The sequence below is a fragment of the Corvus moneduloides genome, chromosome 7 (genome assembly GCF_009650955.1).
Source record: "Corvus moneduloides isolate bCorMon1 chromosome 7, bCorMon1.pri, whole genome shotgun sequence".
NCBI lineage: Eukaryota > Metazoa > Chordata > Aves > Passeriformes > Corvidae > Corvus > Corvus moneduloides.
Genome location: NC_045482.1, coordinates 5,173,234 through 5,197,523, shown reverse-complemented (window position 1 = coordinate 5,197,523; position 24,290 = coordinate 5,173,234). Strand labels below are relative to the sequence as shown.

At 42.2% G+C, this 24,290-nt stretch overlaps 1 protein-coding gene across 50 annotated transcripts in view; it reads right to left on the bottom strand.

The window, feature by feature from the left end:
- Window positions 1-3,278: 3,278 nt before the first annotated feature.
- MAP2 (microtubule associated protein 2) overlaps window positions 3,279-24,290 on the bottom strand; it is a 248,766-nt gene continuing 227,754 nt past the window's right edge. For 26 of the 50 annotated variants that reach the window (XM_032115035.1, XM_032115036.1, XM_032115029.1 and 23 more), the window contains 6 exons: window positions 23,975-24,128; window positions 21,479-21,822; window positions 7,018-7,110; window positions 5,447-5,528; window positions 4,838-4,950; window positions 3,343-4,187 (listed from right to left, as the gene is read on the bottom strand). In XM_032115035.1, the coding sequence (XP_031970926.1) occupies window positions 3,972-4,187; window positions 4,838-4,950; window positions 5,447-5,528; window positions 7,018-7,110; window positions 21,479-21,822; window positions 23,975-24,128 (1,002 nt within the window). In that variant the 3' untranslated portion in view covers window positions 3,343-3,971. Of the gene's footprint in view, window positions 4,188-4,837; window positions 4,951-5,446; window positions 5,529-7,017; window positions 7,111-21,478; window positions 21,823-23,974; window positions 24,129-24,290 lie in introns of all 50 variants that reach the window. The other 24 variants (XM_032115042.1, XM_032115044.1, XM_032115045.1 and 21 more) reach the window with 2 other exon arrangements.

Genomic DNA, 24,290 nt, shown 5'->3' with positions numbered 1-24,290 from the left:
ACAGCAACAAATACAATTGCAAATCGGATTGAAAAACATGAACTACCTACCACCAGCCATTCAAGAAATGCCTTTTATGGTAACAGGCTCTAGAATTATCAGAAAAAACACAGGTTTGTAACAGCAGACTGTATTCCTTGCTATCCCAGCATACAGCATGTTTACTTGTTGGCTTTTTCTATTTGCTAAAGTTGAAGTTGCTTTTATATGCTTGACTTTTCCCAATCTGAAACTAATTTACCTTCCTGCAGTGGGAATTACTGGAGTTGCAGAGGGAGTTGCTTTAGCAATCTGACTAGTGAGTGAACTCACAGACACCTAGGCTAGAAATCTACCTGTGCTGATTTTCACAGCAAATGTGATCTACTCTTCAAGGCATTTTGCCTTTGAAGGGATGTGTACTTGGGTTTCAAACAGTACTTAGTCCAGCATGGAAAAAACTTCTGCTCATGTGGTAGTCAACGCAAGGCTGCCTTTTGACTCCCTTTGAGTCATGTATTTAGGCAAACCTAGATGTGTGAGCAATCATGATGAGGTTACTACTGTACCGTAGCAGAGGCTGAATGAATGATTCCATTTACTGCTGTACAGTGAAAATATACATTGCCCTTGTAGGCTCATAATTCCGCTCATCATTATCAGTTTTTCTTTTACTGTTGCTGGACAGAGATTTGCTCAACTTCGATTTCTTTCAGCTTGTGGTTACATAGACACAAAACTGCAGATGAGGCAGAGCACTCTTTCATCTCTACAACCTGATGGATTATTAAATTTGGGGTGCTCCCCTAGGTACCCAATCAAGGCTTCACCATTCCTTTTGTCTAGATTATCTCTGCTTTGTTACAGAGTTGGGTCTCAGGCACCCAACAAACCTGCTGGCTCAACATGCCTATGGAAAAGAAACACAACAGATGCAGTTTCCAGGAAGCTGGCTCTATCTTCTTTAGTGGGCATTACGTATTTACAAACTGTTGTTTTTAAAAGAAACAGTCTTCTTGAGAAAGTTAAGATTAATATGAGCTTTTCAGTGAACATCTAGAGTCATGTAACACAACTTGGTTTTTTTAAATTATTATTTAAAAGCACAAAACTCTTAATTTCTTTTCATCTAACTCCACAGCATTTTAGGATTCTTTCTATGGAAGGATGATAATGATTACAAAGGTCTTTGCTTCAGTCAAGACAAGAAAGCTCACTTTAATGCAAGAAATAAATGACTTGGTGTGTTACACCACTATAACTTTGGATTAATTACGTGGATTAACTAAGCTTAATTTTCTAGAATAAACCAATTCTAAAAGCAGAATAAAAACACTTGAGTCTCAGGTTAACACTGTTCCCATGAGATACTGCTCAGCTTCAGAGAGCAGAGGTACAGTAATACAATAATGTTTTTCCTACACTGGCAAAAGGCATAGGAAAAAAAAAACCCACTGCAAGGCTAATTTATATTAATTGATAGCATAATCAGAGCAATGTGATACAAATACTGTTGGTTTTCCTTTCTGTCTGTTGTTTTTCTGAAAAAATGGAAAGAAGCTTTTAATGCACCTCACTTGACATTGTCTCCATGTGAATTCTTAGGATTACTTTAAGCAAAACTCTAACAAATACAAAGCAGAAATCAGAATCCTCCAATTGCACTTCGGATGGTTCTAAACTCACTGTCCTTGTTATGAAACAACGGACTTACAAACAGTGTTAGGTACTTTATAGTGTGAAAAAGCTTTTTGCAGACCTGAAATGTCATGTGTTCGGCTGTCAGAAGTTCATATTCAGTAAAAGTTTGAGAGATTTAACCACTCTGTTTTGTGTTTGTAGCACAAACAAAAGCTGTTGTAGCAGCTTAGCCAAAACCCCACTTTGGTTCACTGAATATTTACTGTCCAATAACTGCATTACTACCCAAATGTAATGATGGGGAATCCTGTACCATTAATTATTAGAATCTCCACAGACATAAAAATCTCTGTGAGTCTTTTCAGACCAAACCCCAACACACATGCACACATAAAACTTAAGAAGGAAAAAAGAACAGTTCAGAAGTTTCCAAAACACATTATTAACCTAATACATACATCAAATGTAGCTCAACTGACAGTGCAAAGTTTAGTTACGAGGTTTCAAAAGGAAAAGATAAAACAAGCTGCAAGAATGTAAACTGGTCATTTCTTAATGTCTCATGTACATAGGGCATCAGCAGGTGATTTATCTGCTGCTGAGGATCATCCCCATCACCAGTGTTCTCTCAGTGTCAAGCGTTCCCTCAGGTAACTCCACTAGATCGGTTGTTCATGTATCTCTGCCTTTTATCTTTCATGCACTTTTTTTCTTATACTTTTTATAGTCAATATAATCCCACTTTGCTCAGATTTTAAGATACCCTATTTAATTGGTGAATCACTATGGCAACAAGTCTAGGGAGCTCACTTTTATTTATTCACATACTGTAATTTACAGGCATCTCTGCTATGTTTATCACTGTTATCTGAGTGCCTGAGTGTACATGTGAGACATCACTAAAGGAGTGGAAACAACATCTTAATATTTTTCTGTGTTTCAACTTTAGCAAAAGAAAAAAAATAAATCAAACATTCATTTTTACTATGGGAATGAAAAAGAAGATGAGAGAGAGGAAGGAAAGGAAAGGAAAGGAAAAAGGAAAGGAAAAAGGAAAGGAAAAAGGAAAGGAAAAAGGAAAGGAAAAAGGAAAGGAAAAAGGAAAGGAAAAAGGAAAGGAAAAAGGAACCAACCAAACTATTGCAGATTTTTTAAAAATCCATAGTCCAAACTCAAGTCATCTTTAGAGACCCTTTTACAAATGTCTGGACTCCACAAAAATCATTCCTTTGTGAAGAGCAGGAGGGAAGGGAAGAGGGAAGGAATCCTTTTTCTAGCATCACAGAGTAGACTTGAATCTGTCACTAAAACAGGGTCACGGCTTTTAGTTGTTACAGAAAGCAACTTCATGCTACAATTTTCATCTTTTTAAAATGTATTCTTATGAATAGGGAAAAACCCCCCTGCTAACATCTACTTTTACATACCTAAAATTGCAACACCAAAGGGTGCAAGAGACACAGATACTGTGAATAAAGAAGTAGAATATTCAAGTATATGAGGAGGGTGTATCACAAATGGCCACAGAGAAATATATATATCTATAATACTGTATCAAACGGATGGAAAGGATGTGAAACTGGTGGTATGCACACAAATCTAGCTGCTTAACCAACCTTCCTAATCAGACACAAGTCTGTTGGGGTATGAGTGCTTGCTTTCAGCAGCTTTTTACGTCACTTCCCAAAGCATAATTCAAATGTTTTCAGCTAGTATTTTTAGTTATTAGTTAAATAATTTATTGGCTTTTCGGCTATACACTGACATAATTAACCATGTTCAAAAAAAGTTAATAACTTAATTCAACTTTTGTTCTACTCATTTATACAAAGTAACATTTTTTTTTAAATTAAAAGTTGAATTTCCCTATATGCCCTTCCTTCTGTTAAGCAAACTGCCTAATTTAACCTTCAATAACTTACAATGGGCAACTTTTCTTTTTTATTTCACCATCTATCAAAAGAATTGTGAAATGAGCAACTTGGGATATTAACAAGGCTCTTCAGAAATAGGTGGATGGCCTTCAGGCACATGAAAGGTAAAAATGCATTTTATCATAGTACAGTACTCCATGCAAGACAGAGCAGAGCAACAATAATTGTCCAATGTAACATACTGCTGTATATCCATATAAAGCCAGTGTCTTCCTGTTGTAAATGGAGGTCAGGCCAATTACTGCATCTATGGAATTTTTTTTTCTGTTTTTTTTAACTGTATGGTAACTACAAGTCTTGGGATGTAACTTAGTTTTAGACATGGTAAAGAACGAATGTAACACCTGCTCTGAGCCCATTCCTGCCAAGAGCTCATGCCTAAACATTATTACTTCATACAACGCAAAATGAGCAAATTCATAACCCCTGCTTGGCAAGGGCTGCCGTGACATCTTCAGCGAGGGTTGCAAGCTGGGGCGATTCAAGCAGGTTGATGCTTCCAGAGGACGAGACGTTGCTGAGTCTGCGTGGTGAGGCCATGCTGGACCTGCCCGGTGACTGCGTGATGATCTCAGCCCCATGATCAACACGGGCCTTAGCATGCTCTCTGAAGTTTAGCTTCTGGCTGTCAATCTGCTCCAGGAAAGTAGAGAATTTCACACATTATATATTCACCAAATTATCTCATTATAAATAATCATTTGGGCATCATTTTGCTTACTTTTAAAAACTATTAGAAGGATTGAAGTTTCTTCACTCCTTAGAAAATTGAAACTGGACATTTTTTCACATTGTTTAATAGCTACTGGCTTACTGCATTACATTCTCTTACCATTTTTGTCTCTGATGGATGCTTTAATGAGAAGTACCATTGTTCCTAGCTGAACAAAGTTCATAAGCATTATATGGGCACTGTGATTTGTTTTCAAAATCTGTATTTTCAAATGTTTGTGGGAGTGATCTTACTTTCAGGATGTTTTCCTTCTGTTTCACAATGGAGTCCTCATCTCAGATCATACCTGTGCTGCCCAACAGTCCCAAACAAGGATTATCTTTAGGGGAAAAGACAGTGCACAAACTACATGACATTTCACTCTCAGCTTAGATGTGGATGCAAGATTGGTCATTCCAAATTTCAAACAAAGTGGTATGTGAGTGTGCTTGAAAGAGGATAGACAGATGTTTCCTACTCAATTCAAAGCCATTACTGAATTCACAGCTCTCGTAATTTCACTGGGCCAGGGGCACAGTGGGAGCAGTTTCTCTGACAGCTGTTCCTTTACCTTGACGTTACCACCACCAGGTACATGGTGGGCATTTTCCAGTGAACCAACTTTAGCCTGAGCTTTTTCTTTGAAATCCAGTTTCACACTCTCAATTTTCACACGCCCACCTCCTACAGAGGAAAAGGAAACACAGATTAAGAAACTGAAATGGTGCAGGAGAAAGTGCGACCTGAAGCATGAGTGCACTCACATTACTTTCCTTTTAGTTCAGATCTAATGGTCTTGGAGAAGCACAGAATAATGCTCTGCATGTTCAGTAAAATATAAAACTTTCAACATATATTTAAACTGTAAGCAAGTGCTGCAGCCCACTGGTTTTCACATGGGATTTAAGCACATGCTTAAGTATTTCACTGACTTCAGTCTGTATTTCAATATTATGCCAGAACACCATCATTTGGCATTATTTATCACCTCTCTAAGCTAGGTGGTTTCATAACTAAATATATAAAGACATAAAGGTAAGTAGTTTAATGTATTTTTATTACCAAAGAGTATTTATTTTCTCTTTGACTGTAAAAGAGAATGGTATCATCCATGATTTTGAGTTCATGTAACAGTATTAGGTCTTTGCTTTGTCCCACAACCCAGAAATTCCTACAGTACCTGGTTTGTGGTGAATATTCTTCAGCGAGCCACACTTGGAAGTCACATGACTCAAGTCGATCTTCTTGGTTACAATCTGTACCTGTCAAAAGGGCACACATGCACAAATTACAGGACTGAAGAGAATTAAAAAAAAAAAAATAGACCAAGCCCTGCGGAGAAAGAGTGAGAGACTTCTACAAACCACTGGAAAAGGAGAAATGGTTAGTAGAAAACAGACCATGCCACAAAGGAGGAAACTTTCCACCTAGGGAGATGACAGAGCTGGGTTAAGCTTTACTATTAGCAAAACGAAGAGGAGGATAAAGGAGATCATATTGTGGGTTCTTTCTAAAATGTTTCTGAGTCTCCTCCTTTCAGAATGGGTCCTCCAAAGCCCTGCACATAGCAGGACCCATCCTGTTTGCTTCTGTCTTGATTATGCATCCTGGCAACTAGGATATTTTGGTGACTGTTTTTTTCTCCACCATCTGTTTTGTATTTTTCTGCATCTAAATATGGTATGCATTTCCTGTCAATCCACTATGGAGAGTCTGAGTAATCTACACATGTACCTCCTGCAGCTGTACCTGAGCAGGTTGGGGTTCAGCCAGCTGGCTCAGTGCTCACTGGAGAGCAGCAGCTCTGGCACCCTCCCTCCTGCTGCCAGCCACCTTGCCATGGCTGTGCTAAACTCAGCCTGGGAACAGCCACAGAGTGACACTCCCATCTTGCTTGCACTCCCAAATAGCTCCAAGATGCGGCCCACAGCCATACGCATTGAGCTGGCAGGTCCCAAGAGGTCATGGCCCTCCAAGCCAGACAGGAGCTCCAGGGTAACTGCAATGCCACTGGCTTGCTCACCACACCACCAGTGACTTACGCCAGCACCGGCAGCTGTATTGAACCTGTCTCGATCAGACATGCTCATACCATCAGCTCTTCCCATCTGAGGGGTGATCATTTCCATCAGGACAGTTGTAGCCACCTTACGGTATTCCAGTGTGCCTGATAAAACCAACAGGTGTCTGGTCAAACCCTGGGCCACCTCAGTTTCTTATACTCGAATAATGCTGTGACATCAGCACTCAGCATGCTGGCTGATCACACCCTCTTCCCTGAGCTTTCTCTGTCCTTCTGTTTTATTTTTCTTCTTCCCCTCTGCTGAATGCACATAACGGAAAGGTTAGCTGAGGAAGGACTGGTGCACTAGAAAATGCGCAGTGGGGAGGCTGGAGTCTCACTGTGAGCTGCAGTCTCTGGAAATTACTTTCTTGGGATGCTCCCATGGAAGAAAGGCACTGAACCATTTTGGCTCACACTGCACTTTCACTTGGGCATTTAGAGATAACCCTTCTTTTATAATTTCCTTTAACTGTCCAAGTTCTGAAAATGTGTTGCGCTCTGTAGGGAAAGATCAAGAGGCCTCCACTGCACACACAGGGCTCACATGACTACCAGACCAAACTCACATGTGAAACAGCAGCAAGAAGGAAAGTAGTGCTCAAAGGAAGGGAGACAGAGGGTTCTGGTTATGTGAGGTGGGTCACCACAGTGGAAGTGCCTGTTCACAGGGTGTCCGTACTACTTACATTTCCTCCCCCTGCAGAATGTTTGATGTTATCTCTGGAACCACACCGGGACTGAATACCACTAAAATCGATCTTCTTGTTTAAAATCCTAACCTAAAAGGAATTGGAGGTAACTTACTATATACCATACACACACTCAGGGTGCAGGACGACGAAACCAGGGTAATTTGCCTCCTATGGTGACTCCCTCTTCTGACACTTGTATTGAAATGTGAGAAAGTAAATCCCGTCAATCTCTGTGCTTAGTATGTTCACACAGCATCTGTAAATACATTATGCTGCTCTTTTTCTACCTCACAAAGTGGTGGGGAAATACAAAGGGGAAAGTTTTATACTGCGAGGTATGAGAGGTGGCTTTTCCCTGAAAAATTTGACGAACTCCATGCTTGCCTGTCCTAAGCTCTATTGAGTGATGGTCAGTATTTCTGCTGAACTGGCCACAAGAAGGTGGGAACCCTCCTTCCCACAGCTCAGCACTCCAGCCTTTGATGCAGAAATCCCAGATCCAGCCAGCACAGACACAGGCTGAAATCCTGAGGTATTCCAACCCTTCTTCTACCATACAGCCGTAATAGCAGCTACATACATAAAACAGACCTCAGTGTCCCGGGAAAGGGGAGCAACAAAATTACTTAAAACTGTAGTCAGAGCTCTCTACTGCTCTCTCTCTTTATTGTCATCTACTACAGGGCAAGGCAGAAAACAACAGCATCTGGAAACCTAGAGCTGCAATCACTGCATTTTGATTTCTGATGCTGGCCACAGATTTGAGCACAACTACTTTCTAGTACTAGCAGCACTGTGCTTCTCCCCTGTGTTTTTCATCTCTTCACACAAGATAAGGTATTTGCTTTTCCCTCGATGATGCCAGCCCCCCTTACACATGCCAGGAGTCCACATTTTTAATGTTACCTTAGCCACAAATGTATTGCAGGCATAGGACAGTGCCTGGAGGCAAACTCTGTCAAGGGCAGGCCATGCTGTCCCATGCTTGACCCCCATGGCAAAGCAGTTTCTCTACTTAGCAGAACTTAGGCGCCACCAATAATTGTACTCCCAGGGAATGATGTGCAGCTGGATGGCAATTACTAGTGAGCAGAGACAGCTGGGTGCACACCTGACTAACACCATTTTCAGATTTATTTCTGAGCAAGAGCAGGGGGTTGTGCTCATCAGTAATAGAGTTTTCAGGTGTGTGAGAAGGTGTTTCTTTCTAAGGTTGCACCTGCCTTCTTTGCATCAGAGTGCAGCATATTCTTTCTCTGGGTTAAATATGAAATCTTTAATCAAATGTTACATTGGATTTTATTTTTATGTATTAATATACAATAGGAATTTACACTCTTTCCTGTACAGAAAGCCACAGAATTTGGGTAATTATGCATTTTGCTAAATGGCACTTACAGAGCCTTCACTGACGTATTACTTAGCACAGCCCTGTTGGCTACTGTTGTAGGTAAAGCTACAGTGACTAACCAGTACCTAGATAAGACAGAGGGAAATGCACACAGGGGTTCCTTACTGCAGCTTCTCACCACTTTGGGAGCACAAAGCAGCAGCAGAACAGCTGAAGCAGTCAGTGGGAGGAAGTAGAACCCTATGAAATTTCTGCTTCCTGGCTTCAGGTCTCCAAACTGCCCCAGGTTCCCTGATAAATCTGAGACAAATCACTCCCTCTGTGCCTCACCTCTCCAGACTAGGAAAAGACGATTTGCCCTCTTACAGGGGCATCAGGTTTTGCAGCTTTTGGCTCCTGCAGTGGGGATAACTGCACATTTAGATACTGAGTTGAATCCTCTGGTACAGAGCACCTGGAGTGCACCCTTAACTTAAACCCAGTAAATTCTCAGAAGAAATGTTCAGAGGGTAACTCTTTGCAGCTAATATGAGTAAGTTCTTCACAGCAAGCTGTTTCATGGATCCTTCTTATTACATGTAACAACTAAATCAAACCTTTAGAATGTTAAGATTCTTTTAAACTTTCTTTTCAGTTTAAAGCAAAAACCTTGCTTTAACTGATAAAGATTTGTGGTGATGGCATGCTCAGCAATAACAGTGATGACAGCACCAGCAAATTCCACAACTGGTAGGTCACCAGTTGGTGGATTTCAAAATCTTCAATAGTCAAACTGATTTCTGTCTTTCCCCCCTCCCATCTGCTTATCTGTCCAAGTAAACCAATGTACGCTGAAATATGAAAGCAAATGCCTTTCTAATTTTATGCTTGTGCTTTCTCTCAATATACTGTTTGTTTAAAAATGTACCCCAGTACTATATAAGACACATGTCACATCAATTACAGAAACACACATCAGATGTGCATTCAGATCTGGTTCCCAGAGAGCTTCTGGCCAGACACAACTGGGCAAAACAGAAAGCCTTCCTGGCACTTTCTGAGCACATCTCTCTCAGTGGTGGGTCAGCAGCACCTCTTAGCTATGGCCAAAGGGATTCATTTGCTCTGAAAATGCTGATGCAGGCAAGACCTCTGCACTGTGGACTGGGGGCCTGTAGCTTAAAATGGAGCCAAAGGAAGGTGAAAAGTTGAGGCAGTGCCTTTGATCAAGTCCTAAAGGTTGATTTGCACTCCGAAGTCTGACAGTTTGTCTCATGGCCCATGGACCTGGCTAGCATATATATAGAGAACCAATCATCTCAATTATCCTCTCCGTCTCACTAGGTGAAATGTGCCCGTGTGCAGTGGGGCCAGCAGGAGACCTATGCATCATTTGTGTCTTACACTGAGGGCCGGAGAGAGCTGAGTGGATGCATTCTACTGGTCATCTGGCACTGGGAAGAACTGCACTGATTCAGGTTTTCCCTGATGATCTGTGTCACCCTTTCCTGGGATATGTCAGTATCCCTGGATATATTTATATCATAACTGTCCTCTATAACTCAGTGTTCCACAAATGAATGGAGCTTTGTTTCCTGTAGATTAGGGCTTTAAACTGCTTAATTCATCCATCCTATATACTTCAGCAAGCCCTATCCCCTCTAGCCAGCATTTTGTCCCAAGCTTTCTCCCAGGCCTGCTAGACTGGGCGAACAGGCTAATACACACCAGCCAACTGTTTGTTGTCCCTGATTGTGGGGAGGGGCTGAGTTCACTGCCTTTACCGCAATGACGATGTTAACGCTGAGTCTCTGTTTCATATTCTGCCAACAACCATCACTCAGTGCGGAAGGACTGCCTATGTTTCTCACCACTGCTCCCTTGCCAGCACTGGCTGAAGCTGGCCAACAAGTTCCAAATGAGTTGAGAAAGGCTGAGATTTGCCAGCCAGCCAGTGTGACTGCAGGAGTGGTTTTGTTTGAGGAATCAGACTGTAAAAAGGAGCGGGGGCTTACCAGAAAGGGACAGGAACCATTTAGGCTAAAGAGAAACTTTGGCTTGCAAACAAAGAATGTAAACTGACCTATGAATCATTTGAAGCTGGCATCTGGAGGGAAGTCTTTAACCATCAGAGCAGGGAGGCTCTGGAACTACCTCCCTAGGGAGCACAGCTACAAGAAAATGGTAAACTTTTATGATGGCACTTGATGAAAGGAATTAGATGATGTAGCTGCTGGCAACTGTGAGACAGCACAAAAACCATGACTCACCAGGAAGGTTCTCTGTGTTCTCAATGTGTATGTACATCTTGTGTGTGGGTGGAGGTGTGGTAGGGATGCACATATATGCACTTCAATTGTGCTGAAATTTAAATGCAAGATCAAGCCCGCTCATCCTCTCATTTAGGAAAGGGAACATTTTGTTGGTAGCAAAATGAAAGTCTGTGGCAGAAACAGCACTGCCTTCTATTCACACTCTCTAGACATCCCAACAAGATAATGTCCTGACAAAGTCCCTTGTAACCTTTGCTCTGACCTGCCAGTCTGAAGTGGGTACATTCTCTTCTGATGTGATACTGGTTTGCCCAGGTATGCTGGAAAGGGCCTGGAAGTCAGTATTTTGATTAAGATGAAGCTGAGGTTCCTCAGCATTTGTCATAATTACGTGAAATTACACCACAGTGGAAAATTAAAGCCTTACAGACAATGCCATGTTTATTCTACAAAACCATATTGCCCAAAAGAAAACCGGCTTCTGTCTGAAGTCCTCGTAGTCTGACAGACCTTCCCCTCACTGTCCTCTGATGATGCCTCAGCAATGGTCCAGAACCAAAGCCCAAGGCAGACTGTGTGCCAACAGGCACACAGTATAGCCTCAATGACTCCCACTGCTTCCAGAGAGTCCCCAGCAGGACTGAGAGAGTGCACTCCAACATCACCTATGCTGTTTGGATGCTACCTGTGAGAGCTCTGGGCAATGTGGAGCATTTATGCATAGCCTGCAAGGAAAACAAGTGTTGAAGGTATTTTTCTCAAAGTTGATTTAGATGAGGCCATATATTGTTCTGCACTCAGCAGAGTTAACTAATTTCCTTCCTACTCCTTCAGAGGCCTGACTGGCAATCAGAACAGCTGGGGTTTGTTGCCCAAGGGCAACATCATCACTAGAGCACAGGGAATAGTTTTGGGTTAAGCTGTCTGGCACAACAAGAAGACAGGCTCTGAGACACAATACTTGTGAATGTTCCAGTCAGATATATGCCTCCTGTTAGCAGAAAATGAGTTGGATTTCAAAGACTCTATGTACAACAGTTTGCAGGTCCTCCTCTGCCAGTACTACACCACTGTGTTTGTGATGAGCAGAAATATGTAGAAACACTGAAAGGAAGGTAGGGAAATGCCTAAGAGAATTTAGTTCTGTTGTGTTTATCAGTTTAGTTCACTGCTAAAGACATCAATGTCCAAACTCTGCTTATGCAAGAGACAGAATTATATTCCACGTCTGCCTAGAATAATTCAGTTCAGCTGGTTTTCACAAAAAGAGGAAAAGCCCCTAACTTACCAACATCTGGGCAGAGAGTCCATAACTGGTATATATTGAAACAGATATTTGAAGAATAAAAATTGTGATGCTGATGAAATTACAGGCTCTGAATATGTTTTTCAAGAAGATGATGGCTTTTGTTCTCCCTGCCTTGCAATTAGGGTCTCTGAGAAGCTCTGCCAAAAACACTGCCTAAAACATTTAAAAACACTCTAGCTTGGCTCTACTTGCTGTTTGAACATGCTGTGGAGCTGTGACACTGGGAAAAGCTTCCAGACTCCTAACAGCTTATCAAAAAGGGAAGGTTCCTTCTATTTACCACAGCAATTTGACTGAGCTATATCCCGGGAACTAGACATTATTTCAATGTTTGATCTCCAAGTTCACAGCTATTTAAGTGAGACAAGAATTGGTCATGCACAGGAAGTAAGGTTAAGGTTAAAAACTGATTAGAATCAAGAGAGAGTCCAAGTGCTTCCAAATTCCAAGGACAGATGACACTGCTCTTCATGCTCCTGGCAGAGGCTACAGGGAGAGGAAAGGGAGACGGAGGGTATTTATTTGGCACAGTACAGTCCTTGAAGAGAAAGACTGTGCCTCAGATTTTCCACATCTACAGACAGGGCTTGTGATCATGTTCAGCCTTTCCATTCCTGGAATAAGCGGATACATACACCAGCAAGGCTGTCAGTCCAGAAGCTAGTGAAATTCAAAATAAAAGGCTGTGCTGGACATAGGCAAAATAATGTACTATTCTCACCCTGCTCTTAGTAAAGAGTGAGCAAGGCACAGGCATTTCTGACTTTTAAGAACATACTGAGAGGCAGACACTGAGCAGATAATATTTCAGCCTGAATGTTAAACTGTGAAACAAACAACTGAAAATAGATACTTTCAATGGGAAGTACCAGTGTGGTTACCGGTTAGCCTGTGGTACAAGGCACACAGAGAGGTCTCAGGTAAGACAGTCCCTAGTACCAGAGACTTCTGTCTAGGTTAGGGTGAGAAGAGAAGCCTCTCCCAGAATGCTTTGTTCGGTTATGGTAATGTACCCCAGTTCTACATTTCTGGTTGGCCGTTGGCCACCCCACGCCGTTGCTACCTTATATGTTTCATGTCCTAGAGAGTTCTCCACTCCAGGTTCCCTGGATGGCCTTTGCCCCTCGCCACTCCCCCAGATCTTCCCCACTGGTTCCCATTCCCTAGTCCCGCCTTTGTACTGGCCCTGTGCCCTCAGATCATTGGTCCCTGGCGCTCGCCCCACCCCCGTACTTAAACCTGGACTCTTCATTGTTCTCTGTCTTCGTCCCTGGAACCATTCACGGTGTGGCTGCAATAAACTTCCGTCCGTGGAACCCCAAACAGAGACCCTTCCTGCCTCTTTGCCATCGACCCATATTACTAGAGCTATTCGTGTGTTTGTGCATGCACGCGTGTGTGAGTGTGTGGTGGTCCTGCCGAGCGGCTTATGAGACCTTTTTGGAAGAGCAAACATTTTGGAAGAGCACCTCACGCTCCGGCACAGAAGCCACGGAACTTGGGTTAGCGATATACCAGTAAAAACAGAAACGGTATCTTGTGATCAGCCAAGTCTTGAATCCTTGTGTAGGACAAGTGGCTGATTTACAAGCTTCTTTCCACCTACCTGCACGTAACTGTACTAAAGTAATTAATAAGATGGCCATACTGAGCTAGGCATGTCCCTACCAATAAGGAGGAAAGGCCTATGGAGAAATACTGAGAGGGTCTACATAATTGTGCTAGAAGTACAAAGTGAAATGACCATTTTCCATGCCAAAGACTTTACAGTCAAGAGACAACAGCTGAATTTAACAGAGAGTTCAAGGAAGTGCAAGATCCCTGTCAGATGAACTGTAGCACATTCTGCTATCACATTTCTCACTAAAGCTGGGGAGCTGATCAAAGGAACTGTAAAAAACTATTGAAGATCCACACCCACCAAATAAAAAAATCCTGGGAGTGCAATTAATTCACCTAAAACACAAAATCCTTGGTTTAATACTCGCTTCAACAGCAACAACAACAACCCAACAACAAACAACCTAACAGATTTTGCTAAAATTCAGAGTCCAATACTTAAATTTTAGACACAACAGTTCCTACTCATGGAAAGAGTACTATTAGCTTCAAATATCAAGTGTTGAGCATCAGGTATCAGTTTCCCAATCAGTTTCCGTATCTCTGAAAAGAGGTGAGTTTTGAGTCACTACATCTGGAACTTCTTTACTCCAGCATAATGGAGAAAATTAGGTTGTTCAGTCCAAGTTCAAAAATACCTTGCAGTCACCTCTTTATGCAAGCTGGCTTTCCCAACATTCAGCAGATATTCCCCTAGCATCTCTTTATTGTTCAAATCCAAATTTCCAATATAAAACGTAAGGTTTCTTTTCTTTTCTTTCCTGCCCTTTCCTGTCTAACAAAACAAACTTTTTCTAACCTTTCCATGCAAAATGAAACAGCTCTGATCCAGACTACATATTGCCCGAACATTTTTCCCAAAACAACAACCTTTCTCATTTTATTTCTCAAAATCTAGACTAGTTAGATCTCAGCTGGAAACATGTCCTTTGCTGAGCTTGCTGCTGGGATAACTCAGACTTTCACAGGAACTGGTAATTTCAATCTACTCTAGGGAAAAAATACAGCTTCTCCCCATACTTATTAATGAGAGAACAACAATGCACAGTATATCATGGTTGGGATTTGACTCTTCTAACATTAGCCAGCTAAGAGTTGGAACTGGTTGCATATGCTGCCAACTGTAGTTGGTGGAAAGATACTGAATCGTCCAGAAGTGGTACCTTCAGCCCTAAACTGAACATCTGACTGGCAGAAATCAGGGCACTGCTGCTCACTGCCTCCAAAAAATGGAGAGACATATGGCTACCACAGTGGGTAGAAGTTTTGTTGGTGGCTAGAGCTCATGAGACTGCTTGGGAGCCTCCTGATTGTGGTTCACAGTTTGCCTCACAGGCAGGGTGCACGTTTTACAGATGGGTTAGGTGCTGCAGTGATGTTATGCTGTCACTGCCATAGAGGAAGTCCTAATTCCCTGCTCATTTCTAGCAACCAAACACCTTTCCTCAAAAAAACCCTTCTGAAACTTCCTAGAGGCTGGTAGTGATTGCTTAATTTTTCTAAAATATGTGTCAGGAAGAACATCTAGCTTTTTATCTGGAATAATTCAAGACTTAACTGTACAGACTGTACTCAGGCAACTTCCTTTGAACAAGTGCAGTCTGAACACAGGAGCTGCAAGATGTTATTTTCTGTCCAATCTGCAATTATCAGCCAAAAGTCTAAATTTCATTAACTTAAATAGGTTTGAGCTCTGACAGAGTTTTGAAAGTGTACCTGAAACTCCTAAATTCTCTTCACATTTGTAGATCTGCAATTAACAAGTGGTGAATCCGTTTCTAATTTTCAGTGCAGAACAAATCCCTTCAAATATCTTGCAAATCCCCAAATCTGGGAATGTACAAGGAAAACAAAAGCAGACTGACAGAGATTAATTTATTTTACAGTTTTGAATTATTGAGTTGACAAATGCACAAACTTATTCCAATGAGTGCAGCCAACAACGTGGAAACAATTGCTTCCCAGTCTCTCAGCTACATCATGCAACAACAGCCATGCTGCACATCAATCCACACCTCCCTGTACAGCTGCCTCATGTGCCTCTGGCTAGGGAAGGCACCAAGTTTGGCTCTTATAAGCTCATTTATGTTCATCACTGGCCTGTGCAGGAACGTCCTCTTAACTTGGGCCTAAGTAGTTTTGACTCAACTATGTTGCAGATCAGAATGGACTGGAGAAAAAGCACATGATGGGCTGAAGGAGAGTGGGATCCAGCAACAGCTCAGACAGCACTTTTTGTGAAACCTTGCTCTCCATCACTCTTTTGGACACTCTTCAGCAGCCATTGCACCAACAGTATATAACATACAGACTTTCAGGTTTTGTGCAGTCATGAGTGTTCATAAAGTGCAAAGACATGTGAAACAGCAAAAAGAGGAGGAATTATAAGACACCATCTCAAGGGAAACTTAACTGAGAATTTTGACCTGCCTTTCTCCAGGAGGTGCACCAACCAGACCTGTCTGTGTCTGTACTGACTGCACCCTGGCACGCTGTCACTGAGGCAGGGAACATGCCAGAAAACCACTGTTCTCTGCAGACAGGGTTGTAAATTGTGATGGGGGACTGAGGCATGTGTTGGGGGTGGAATCTCGCCTGCCACCCTGATGCCTTTTCACTGGTCCTAAAATCATGAACCAGACACAGTTAGGGTGATGAAAAGGGGTTACCTTTATAAGGATCTTTAGGTGCACAATTCGTCAAGAGGAAAACACCAAAGATGCACACACAGCATAATGTGTATACAATTTTTATAGGTTTTGCAAATTAGCATATCCCCAATTAGAAGCATAGTTGGTGAGGTAATCCCCCCAGTTCAACTCCTTTTCTAATTCCCCCTCCTCTAGATAGGGACTAAACTATTTATAAAAATATGTCTTGAAGAGCTCGTCTCGGCCTTGGTTCCCAGGAAGAACCAAGATAGGATAGGAGCCTTGGACCCCCAGCTTGGAACCTTTGGAATGTGTTTTGTCTGCTTATTGGGTAGGGTAAGGAAAAGTACTGGAGCTAGGCTACAAATACAATAATAGGCTAAAGAGCTACAAATATATGTGTAAATAATACAGAGAATGTATAAAAGAAGACAAGGCAAAAAAAATCAATTTGGCATCAATGCACACTGATTTTGAAGGTAACAAAAGACACCCATTCAAGCCTACTCCTCTGCCCACCTCTGAGATGTCCTCCCAGTGTCAGTGTATTTTATCATCTAACACATATGCCTATTTTCCTTGCAAGCATTCCTGTGGTTTTTGGAAAGCATCTACTGAATAGTGGTGTCATCAATTTGTTCAGATTTTCTGACCCATTACTAATTGCACTTTGTTTTTTACAGTTTAGGAAAGATGGTAAAGTTCTTCCTTAATCCTCCTAAAAAACTTCAAGGAACATTTCATTCTTCAGCATGGCTTCGGTTTCTATGTGTCATCTTACTTCCTACAAGGTGCCTGGCTGTCACTGTAATTAGCGGCATTTTAAAGCTTATACATGTAATTCTAGTCTGTGCAGCTCCATTCACTTGATGAAGCTCTGCTGTGTCACATCCACTGAAGTTCTTGCCCATGGCTTAGATTTTAGGTATACATTTTAAGAGAAAATCAAAAGAAATCTAGGTTAGTTTTATCCTTGGTTGCTGGCCTATGATGCATTATAAATACTCTGCCTTGACAGGAATGAAAAGACTCAATTAGTGCACTTCTGTACTCTGATATGGTACCAACCACATTCACAGACAGAATTTCAAAAAGAAAACCAAAAATCTGAACCAAAAAAATGCAACAAAAAATCAGTCTTGGCATCTGAAATAGATTTCCAACCCCTTCTCCCAGCTCTTCATGCTTCCTTTGGGCTGAGAAATAATGGATGCAAATGGGTTACTTTTGAAAGCACAGCATTTCCTCCACAGCTGATGCAGTGTGAAAATCCATCTGAAGCCCAGCAGACATACCCATAAGCAAGCTGCCTCTGAGCTTTGCCAATAATGATATATTTCACCACACTGTAGCATAAAGAGCAAACCAGACAACTACCTACTGGCTGCATCACAGAGCAGAGAAGCCCCTCATTTCTCCCCACTGCAGAATACCAATTAAACGTATCTCAAGCCATCTCTTCCTAGCAGGAGCTTAATGCAGTGCAAAGTTAACTTGTTTCTTCCCCTAAAAGCATTCTCTTCGCACACCTGACACACACACAACCCCCATTCAGGTGGAATGTTTTCTCCCCTTTTCTTTGTTTCTATGGAGGGCAAGTCAGAGCTGAAGTAAAATCACTCTGCTGTCTGATGAGCTTTTGATAAAATTCCAAGCTGAAGCACTGCACTTCTTGATTTATTTAGAATTCAGACATCCACAAGAGCTTCTTCAGTTTTGCACCCCAGCCTCTGGCAGTTTCAAAGTGCAGCTTTCTCTAGAACAGATTGAAGAGAAGTCCTTGTGCCAGGTTTAAATATACTGCTGGAAAAAGGATAGTCTGTCTCCAAATTACACTTTTGGGCTGCATATCTGTATTCCTTTAGTGATTTGCATGTTATGTTTATGTACTTGCCTAGATATATGCTGGGTTTTTCTCTGCTTGTTTTTCCTGTGGCTATTGCTATCAGCACTTCCAGTTCAGGTTATAAAGCAGGTTTCTGTTTGTTTCATGTATCATCACTAAATGCAAATAGCAGATAACAGTTCATTTCAGCCAGGGTAATATTGCTACCAGACATTAAAGAACTGAGCAGACACAAGGAAATGAAATTAGCTTTCATGTGTTGCTCTCACAGACCCTATAAAATTCAACTGTAGAAACTGGAAAAGATTTATCCCAAAACCTCTTGTCTAGACTGAGAAACTATGGCATAAACGAGACATAAAGGAAAAATTCAGTGAGCTTCTCTTTGCCCAACCTACAGCTCAGTGGCCGCATACCACTGGAACTAAAAAATGCTTTAGCTTCAGTGACATTTTGTTCACCCAGCAGATTTCCCCTGTGATGCCCACAGCAGTGAAATGCCAGCTGCTGTGCCATCCTTCACTGCTCAGCAAAGACTTTGAGCAGCTCGTTAGAGCTGCTAAGGAAATTTAGCTCTCTAGTCATGGTGTCTACAAAGAAATACAATTTGCTGTGGCCCCCTGGTCTTCTATAATTGTTAACACTCCAGAGAGAGTAACAAAGAGGAGGAGGACAGGCTGCCGTGGTGCTGGTTTTGGGCCCTAAGACCAACAGCTGGGCCTATATGAGGAATGCTGATCCAGAAGCACAGTCTGAACTTGTGTTGCTGGAGCCCATGCACACCATGACCATCTGCTACACGTTATGTCAAACGGAGTGGAGCTCCCATGCAAAATAATCACACCTGTCAAAATAAAGGCAGAAGTACCTTTGCTGAGGCATTATATTCTTGACTTTATGAGTAAATGGCTACTGTCCAAATCCTGGAAAGTACTGAATGTGTTAATTTACCATGAAAACAGGATCAACACCTTAGAGATATCTTACTGTTTAAAATATGAGCCTGTTCTTTTTCTCTGGAAGACCTACAGCAGGCACAGGGCTGCCATGTTAAGTTTTGATCCGATTAATTATTTTTTTCTGGGGCAGCATTAGGCAAACCTCACTGTTCTCTAAGTTCCACTATCAATTCCAACACTCACACACATACATATATATATATGTAAGTATCTGATCTAGAAACACTCTGCAATCCAGCTTTCTGGAATGTCCTGTTTTCAGGACAACCGAATGGGGAACATGTTCATCACCCTGATGTCCTGTCCCTGGCGGCAGTTGAGAAATGAACCCTTCATACAGCACTCACATTGCCTTTGCTGTAGTAGTAAAGTAAGTAAAGGAAGTAAAAGGGAGCTGAAGGCTCTGGGTGTTTTTGCCATAGGGTTCTGTCTAGAATCAATACAAAATACACAGGTACTCCTTACAAAAAATACATCAACATAACTGTTTACACACATAAGACTTGAGTTGTCCATATTTTTAGCATAAATGTTGGTAAGCTGTATTTTTTTCCTCCTTCAGCTTCTTTGTTGCTAAATCACAGAATATCTGTCAGGTTATTATTGGTTTTATAACTCAAATATTAACCGAATGGATGGCTTCCTCCTGTAAGCTAGAACAGTTCTTCCAAATGGAAAGAAAAGGAAATTGCTTGGACATAAGTTTGGCTTTTAATGCCATCTGTGTTAGCATTTCTGCATTGCTCAAAAATGAGGGAAGACTATTCCAGCTCTGGCTTTGGCTCTGCTTGGTAGAATATCAAGCAGAGGCTCCGAAGAGGAAGGTATAAGCACCATACCTCAGCAAGATTTATGGTACTTCCTATCTGACTTTCCCTCAGTCTCCAAAAGCTTCTGCTTAGCATGAAAGCCTCCATTTTTACTGCCCCTTCCAAAATTTGGTGAGTTCTCTCTGTAATTAACAGGGGATTTCAGCAAGGCCAAGTGCAAGGTCCTTCACGTGGGTCAGGGTAATCCCAAGCACAAATACAGGCTGAATGGAGAATGGATTGAGAGCAGCCCTGCCGAGAAGGACTTGGGGGTGCTAGTGGATGAGAGCTAGACATGAGCCGGTCATGTACACCTGCATCCCTGAAACCAACCATGTCCTGGGCTGCATCCAAAGAAGAGTAATCTGCAGGTGGAGAAGGGGAAGATTCTGCCCCTCTGCTCTCATGACACCCCCCTGGAGTACTGCGTCCCCAATATAGGACAGACATGGACCTGCTGGAACAAGTCCAGAGGAGGGCTGTGAAGATGCTCAGAGGGCTGGTGCACCTCTGCTACAAAGACAGACTGAGAGAGTTGAGATTGTTCTGCCTGGAGTAGAAAAGGCTCTGGGCAGACCTTAGAGCCCCTTCCAGTGCCTAAGGGGCTCCAAGAGAGCTGGAGAGGGACTTTGGACAAAGGCCTGGAGTCACAGGATAAGGTGGAATGGCTTCAAACTGCCAGAAGGCAGGGTTAGATGGGATATTGGGAAGGTAGTCTTAATTGTAAGGGTGGTGAGGCACTGGCACAGATTGCCCAGAGAAGTGGCTGATGCCCCATCCCTGGAAGTGTTCAAGGCCACATGGGAGCGGGCTAGAATTTGATGATCTTTAGGGTCATCTTCAACCCAAAGCATTCTGAGATCCTTTGATTTTGCCATCCTACACACAGGTTCAGTCTTTAGCTGAAAGCAATCCTTATGAAAATGTGCTTGGTTGCCTAACTGCAAGGTATGAAATTACCTCTTTTTTCAGCTTTTAATCACATCAAGATGTCACTGAATTCTTGTTCTTTCAATGAGAATAGAAAATCTGATATGCCTTACAACACATTCTTATGTGTATTAGACTTACATACACCCTCCAGTTCATACAGTTTAAGCCCTGTTCTGGCTTATTTGAACCCAGGAGCCAGAAAACCAGTTAAGTCTAATATCTGCCCCCTTCCCCCATCTTTACCGTGGGGTGCATTTATGAAGTTGGAGGCTGCAACCCTCATTAACTTCATCCAATACAATGCACGTCATATAAAATGGCACAGGAAAAGGCAAAGTGCTGTGTGATCCCGCTAACATATACGTGGGTTGATTTTCAACTAGTGTTAATTAAACAACCATCTTATTTTTTTGTACTGATAAAGACTAAGTAAGCAGCAACTGCTGAGACTCAGGCAGAAACATATCTATGGCATGGAGTGCAAACTCCTGTTCGAAATTTTTTAATGTATCTCAGTTAGGCACTGTTAGTTTTCATATGGCAAGATAGTTTCTGAAGACTGTCCTTGTCCTTGCCATTTAACATCACTTAAACAAGCAAGGGATTTGGAGAACAGAAGTAGCTTTACAAGGCAACTCAAAATGGCTCCTATCCTATGCCTATCACAAAGGTGCACACATAAGACTAAATAACGTATGGATGAACATAAAGGGTGGAATCCTTACCTGCCCTCCTTTAGGCTGGTATTTGATATTATCCGTTGACCCAATTTTGGACCTGACATTCTTGAGGTCAGGTAGAGGCTGATTAATAACTCGTAGCTGCTTTGGAGTGGCTGGAGATTTAGGAGGAGTGCGAATTATGGCAACTTTTTTCTCAGTAGGTACCAGTATTGCAGATTTGGGGGTCCCAGGAGTGTGGGGAGTTCTGGAGTAACTGGGTGTCCCTGGAGTGCCTGGGGTACGAGAGGCATAGCTTGGTGGTGTCCCTGGAGTGATGGCAGTGGAGCCAGGAGTAGTGGGGGTAGAAGTTCCACTTTTCCCCGTTCTGCTACGAATTGGCTCTGATCCTACATTCAAGAAAAAAAACAGTTTTAGAGCCACAGAAATACAGCTCTTCCTCCCTTTGTACCACCAAAACTGCATCCCTGCGTACCAAAAGTGAGACACAGCTCTTTAAGATGGCAGTGCTACTGCTGGAACAGCAGGCTGAATGTGTCTGTGTCTTACTTTGCTAAACAACCTGCCAGGAATTACCTTGCCATGAGAAGTTGAGCTATTGCCCCCACAGTGACTGAGCTCTCCATTCTGTAACACAGGAGTGCTTCCCACAATGCCTATGCTTCCTGCAAAGCTGGCTAAACAAGGCACATCATCACATTTATTTCCATTTTGGGGAAAGGATGAGAAGCATCCTTGGAATCCAACCTTTGGGACTTGATCCAACCAATTTCAGTGGATCTGGGCAATAAACTAGAAAGCAGTAAAAATTCTGATAATATTCCTGAAACGAAAGGCTGTGAGTGCCTGGCTGATGCTGTTTCTCATACCACTGCCAGTAAACTGCAGATAAACCCCTGGTGGGCATTCAGCTGGAGCACAAGCTATAGCTCTGTTGTGTAGGTGAGTAGATGTCCTCACATTCAATTGCTATTTTTCATTAGTTCAGTGAAAGAAAGCCATTACCAGAGGCAACCTTGATACAAAGTCACATTCTGCTTACTGCTGCATGCAAGTTAAAAAAACCCAACTATATCATTTTGTAGCAGCTCCATTCAGTGTTTATGGCACTGCCAAGTCCTTTTCACGGAGCACAAGGATCAGTTTAGCTGTGCTTTCTACAGCCAGCTCTGCTCCTGACTCTCAAACATAAATAAACAGAAGCTGAGATATCTCCAAAGTAAAATTTTGCTGAGAATACTCATGGAGAGAAAGACCAAAGCAATTCTCAAAACCTGGGAACCCTAATGCTGAATAGGTGCATGTATGTTTTCACCCTTCAAATGTTCAGAAATTATAAATCCAATGGGCCTCTCTAAAGAATCCAGTGGGATGAAACAAATTCTTATTTAAAGTATTTGCTAATAATTCTGTTTGTGCAATGATGGTAGCCCAAACCCAATGCACTCCTGCCCCTGCGGCTCAGGAGACACTCTTTGCTGTACATGATTCATTAGGCAGACTGAACATATACCACTCACCTCCTGATGCCTTATTCATTTCCCTGAACAGGTATCTTTCTTTCCAAACCCTAAAGCTTCTCTACCATCTGAGACAGAAAGGGAATTACTTTATTCCCACCTCTTTGCAGGTCTGGTATATTTATTTTTCATTCCTCAGCCCTTCACCACACTGCCAAATGCTTAATGGTCTCTCACTCCTGATCAGGAGAATGGGCTGGCTGCTGTGGCAGCTGGAGGTCATTCTGCTTTCAAAAGGTCTCTGTTTCACCTTTGGAGCATCACTTAGGAAATTCAAAGGACTTTTTTTGAAGAATTTAATAATCTACTTCCCTTAAGCTGTTTTAAAAAGGGCTGAGATTGGTTTCTAAAGAGAGAAGACAGTCCTACTGGAAAGCAGGAAACCACATATGGGTTCTAAGGCCTGGCTAAAAGTTCTGGGATTATTTAGTAAATAGTCTTTGTCCTGCAATTTATTTTGGCTTGTGATTTGATGACTTTGGTCCTCATAAAAGGAACTTAGGTGGTTCACTATCTTAACTGCCCTCAGTGAGTCAGTCTGCTAGCTAACATCTCAATTCTCAGCAGAGATTTTACCCTAGGATTAGAGCACAGGGAGATAATTACTAGGAAACAGCAAATTAATGACTGTAACCATCAGGTTCACTTTTCCAAGATCCATCAGAATATTTCAGGTTGCCTATTTCAGTTTTGACTCATTATTTCTTGCTGCTGTTTGTAAATGCTCTGTTAAATACCTCACCCAGCTCTGAGCTCCCTGCAAAGGCATTTTCTAATATCAGTAATTAGTCTGGGCAGCAGTCCTGGCTCTGGCCACTGCAGGTGCATCTTGTCCCTGGTTTCAGGCACTTGGCATATATACAAAACCAGTCTGTGGGCTCTAATTTCCAACACCACACCCCAGACCCACTCCTCTGTGTCTAAGGTAGGGACACATGATGCTATGCAATGTGACAAATCCAATGAGGATGAAGACAACCACAGCAGTAGAAGGTTAATACGCAAGAAAAAGACAACATACGGGTGGTCCGTCGTACTGAAGAGGAAAGAGAAGTTGTGAGCGAGAGGGAGTTCTCCTCTCTGTCTCGGTCTCCTGATACACCTCGTCGAGGAGGAAGGATAGAGGAAGGTCTTGGTAGAGATGAACGCTTCTCAGGGCTCTTGCTTACTCCATCCTAATAGCAGCACAATAACAAAGGAAGGTTTAGTTTTCAAAACTCACTCTTTGGGCTATGCTTTCCTGTATCTATACACAGAGGAGAAAACCTTATCCTATGGCCCAGTTTGCTCCTCACACAGGAACCTGAGTGGATCAGTCACCTTCCATGCTCTGCTTT